Source organism: Limulus polyphemus, unplaced genomic scaffold (genome assembly GCF_000517525.1).
Source record: "Limulus polyphemus unplaced genomic scaffold, Limulus_polyphemus-2.1.2 Scaffold2199, whole genome shotgun sequence".
Classification (NCBI taxonomy): Eukaryota; Metazoa; Arthropoda; class Merostomata; order Xiphosura; family Limulidae; genus Limulus; species Limulus polyphemus.
The window spans coordinates 149,017-153,778 of NW_013667809.1; the positions used below are offsets into that span (position 1 = coordinate 149,017).

General features: G+C 31.3%; 1 protein-coding gene across 1 annotated transcript in view; it reads left to right on the forward strand.

Annotated features, from left to right (window-relative positions):
- LOC106466232 (inactive phospholipase C-like protein 2) overlaps positions 1-4,762 on the forward strand; it is a 203,160-nt gene that overhangs the window by 145,893 nt on the left and 52,505 nt on the right. Inside the window, exon 11 of the mRNA XM_022394212.1 lies at positions 4,199-4,316. Coding sequence (XP_022249920.1) covers positions 4,199-4,316 — 118 coding nt within the window. The remainder of the gene's footprint in view (positions 1-4,198; positions 4,317-4,762) is intronic.

Consider the following 4,762-nt stretch of genomic DNA (forward strand, 5'->3'; position numbering starts at 1 on the left):
TACAATATTTAAGTATTTCCGGTAAGGTTATGTATTGTACATACAATATTTAAGTATTTCCGGTAAGGTTATGTATTGTACACACAATATTTAAGTACTTACGGTAAGGTTATGTATTATACATACAATATTTAAATACTTGCGGCAAGGTTATGTATTATACACACAATATTTAAATACTTACGGTAAGGTTATGTATTGTACATATTTAAATACTTACGGTAAGGTTATGTATTATACATATTTAAGTACTTCCGGTAAGGGTATGTATTGTACACACAATATTTAAGTACTTCCGGTAAAGTTGTGTATTATACATACAATATTTAAATACTTGCGGTAAGGTTATGTATTGTACACACAATATTTAAATACTTACGGTAAGGTTATGTATTATACATACAATATTTAAATACTTGCGGTAAGGTTATGTATTGTACACACAATATTTAAGTACTTGCGGTAAGGTTATGTATTGTACACACAATATTTAAGTACTTGCGGTAAGGTTATGTAGTATAAATAGTGTTTTTATAGTATAGACTTAGTTGGAATATTTATTCGAATATAAGTATTTCCAGTGTTAACGGTTGTTTTTACGTTTATTTACATTTAACAACTAGCTAATGCTCGAATGATCACTCAAAGTACTCCAGGTAAAAGATGACTCTTGAAGCCCCTCACACAGGTCACTATTAGTATTACCTCATGAGTGCTTAGTCTGCTATCAGATTAGACTGTATTAGTACACATTGTATTAGTACATATTGTATTTGTACACATTGTATTAGTACATATTGTATTAGTACACATTGTATTAGTACATATTGTATTAGTACACATTGTATTAGTACATATTGCTTATGGAACAGAACAACAAACTTCTAGAATGTTCAGTGTAGTTTAAACTTGTATACAGAAATGATGTAAAGAAAGGCAGTTTCATTTTTTATGCCTTGTTTTTTTAACTGGTTGATCTGGTTTATTTATTGCTGGAAAAATTTAGAAAAGTCTGTAAAAATACATTTACCCAAATGTTTTGATACGATTGATAATAACTGATTGATTATTGAATATTGGATGGATTTCCATCATGTACTCATTAACAAGAACAGAAAGATACACTGTTAGGTTTTTATTACGTCTAGAAACAGAATATATTCTCTTAGTTAGTCTTTTTCGTTCTGTAGTATTATTTATACGAAGTAAAATAGTTATATAGAATGTTAGTGAACGTTATTTACTTTATGTGAAGGAATGGTTTTTGCTGCATGAGCTTCTGTTTGTTGTTGTTGGAAGTTTCCAGATAAAAATAGAAGAAATTTCTGTTCAATATCTGTAGTTTGAAGACACCAAAACACACAGGAGAAAAGAAAAACTCATGAAAAAACCTTACAGTTCTGAGAAAGGATGACAAACACCATAAGAATTGGAAAATGCACGATCGAAGCTCAAACCGCGTTATGTTAAAAGGCAAACACACGAAAGTTTCGATATCACCAAAAATTACTTTTAGTGCTCTGTCTGAAATATATTTGAACTTCAGGCCATTCTCACTATAAAGTTTGAAGCAATTTAAATCTTCAAATAGTTTCTTTTTATATTTAATCTAAATTACTTTGTTTTCTGAATTCCGCCATACTTAGGTTTTCTGTATTATGATGTTACTACTGCTTTTTTTTTCTTTTATTGCTTCATACAGTCAGAATAAAATAAATGGTGATTCCTCCGGGGGGGGTTATACCGAAAATAACTCAAACCTCTAGCCAGATGTAAATTAAATTCGACAAGCAAGTGACAAGCTATTCCAAATTACTTCAAAATGGTAACCATCTTGAAATCAAATTTGTCATTCGATTTTACAATAGAGAGAGAGTGACACGCAGTATATGTATATAAAATGATTGCAGACAGTGAATAGCATGCTTGTCCTATCCACTTTTACGTTAAATATAGTTCTTAATGTTTCTCATGGATGTCTGAATGATAAAAGGTAGTTTCTCTACGCAGGGAATTAATTATGTATGATCTTGCAACTAGTTTTCTAAATTTTAAAAGCCAATGCCTCATCGAGGCTCAATAACAAGGATTTTTTTTCAATAAGGCTAAATATTGTTTGTACTATTTGCTCAGTTACCCTCTTACGTTCTTCAGTTTTTTTACTAATTACAAGTATACTACAAAATCTTTAAATTTTATAAAGACAAGAAGGGATCGATATGTACATAACCTAGGTAGCTATAGAACTATATAAAGTTTTAATGCTACAAAAAAGTATTGAAACAAGAAAGCCAAAACTTCAAAAGCTGAGTTACTTAAAATTTAACAAATTCTATTCCTATGTTGGCAAATCATTATATATATATTTTTAATTTTAAATATTGTTAATATTCAGGCATCTTAAAGGTGGTTTTAAACTGGCGATTTTTATGGCCATCATTTTGTTTCGTTCCCTACTATTAAGTACTACTGTTCTAAATGATAGAACACCATAATTAATAATGCTTGGAAACGGCTCGAATGGGTAATGAAGAAGAACTTTAATATAAGTTTAACGTTATAGCAAATGTACAACGTTTCGACAAGGTGTTGTCGTCATCAGGTACAAGTAGTTTACACTGACGTCCCCAAGCATTATTAATCTCAAAGTGGGTTCCTCATCATCGAATTTGAGCACCATGGTTACTTAAAACCTGGCGCTAGTTTAGTTGTTTGGTTCTTTATAAAAAAAAAGAACTTACATTAAAATTATTGGTTCACTTCCATGCGTAAATAAACTCCGCTGTTTCAATATATATATAGACAAGTATTATCTATTATAATAATACTCAGTTTGGTCTGTCCTGAAAATGCGCGCGCACCTTGTTATCTAAATGGGCATGCAGATGTAAATATACTTTCGGAGATATTTTGTATAACAACATATTAAAGTTCAGCAAAGATCTAACGTTAGAAGTTTATTTATTGATAGTGTTAAGTACGGTAAAGTTTAGTCCTAACTAAACGAAAGCAAAAAACGTCTCTTTATTGAATATTAGCGAAAGTACCTGGCTTCGCTCGGGTTATTAGGTTGATATATTCTAGATGTCAGTGTGTGTATTCTGAACGTATTTTAGCATCCCGCTAGAGGACATAGTCTTTAACACGGAGCTTCTTTTGGTTTCTGCGAATGAATCGCAGCTTTTCTGTTTCAATTTTAGCATTCATTACGATTTTAGTGACGGGGGTATAAGGGGATCGTGAAACCTTGTAAGTTTAATGAATGTTGGTATGACTTAAAGAAATCAATAAATAAACCTAAAGTAAAGACGTAGTGTGAGATAAGCCTGGAGCCAAGTGCATAAAATGTATCACGAAAGTAAAAATATCGATCCAATTTTAAACTTATATCTTTTCTGAATGAAGCTATTTTCTGTTATATCACCAACGTTTGTAATAAAAAGCAAACTTTTTTAATCAATGGAGACTTTAAGTTAAGAAATCAACAAATATTTTTCCAGTTTTGTTTGTCTATACATTTCATTTTATACTTTCAGTACATAGACTAACAACAATATTAGGTTATACTTTTTTTGCTGAGCAACATGGCATAAAAGCCATTGTTGGAACGCATTGTCGTTAATCTAATTGATATACTACAGGGTATACTATGGGGCGCGCATGCGCGGAACGCATGTGGTTAAAATAAATAATAACAACCAGGTGCACATCCTCAGGGACTACTTAGTATGGGTGCAAAATTTCAGGTTTCTAGGTTTTTTTCCTCTTGGAGCTATGGCGGTCACAAGCACACGGACATGCCCTTTTATTATATAGATAGACCGTACTTAATAAAGGCTTAGTTAATGTTAGGCCTAAGACAAGTGGATTAATGGATTCTGGTGTCTGTGATTTTGTATTATTCTAGAAATCCTGTATTTAAAGAAGTACTATAGCAATAAAGATAATAGTTTGACCGCACATGTTTTGCGGGTCTCTACTAATTCTATATTATTCGCGAGTTTGTTGGTCTACTCCGCTGTTTTCATGTACACAGGTGTTATTCCATATTATTAACGTCTTTCAACTTGCCACTATGGATGAGTTACTAAATCGTGAGAGCAATACTCCAATAGTTAATGTACACTTTTTGTTAGTTTAGATAGTTTAGAGACGTTAAGGCAAATTAAGTTTACATATTCGATCTTCTTGGTTACAGTGGAATGTTGGGATGCAGAAGATGAACCTGTGGTTTCCCGTCCAGACACAGCATCTACTGAAACGAGGCTCTCGCAGGTTCTAGAAGTTATATCTACTCATGCCTTTAGTCTTTCTGAGTAAGTATTGTTGTATTAGTACATATTGTATTAGTACACATTGTATTAGTACATATTGTATTAGTACACACTGTATTAGTACATATTGTATTAGGTACACATTGTATTAGTACATATTGTATTAGTACACATTGTATTAGTACATTTGTGTACTAATACAATGTGTACTAATACAGTGTGTACTAATACAATATGTACTAATACAATGTGTACTAATACAATGTGTACTAATACAATGTGTACTAATACAATATGTACTAATACAATATGTACTAATACAATGTGTACTAATACAATATGTACTAATACAACATGTACTAATACAGTGTGTACTAAAACAATATGTACTAATACAATGTGTACTAATACAATGTGTACTAATACAATATGTACTAATACAATGTGTACTAATACAGTGTGTACTAATACGATATGTACTAATACAA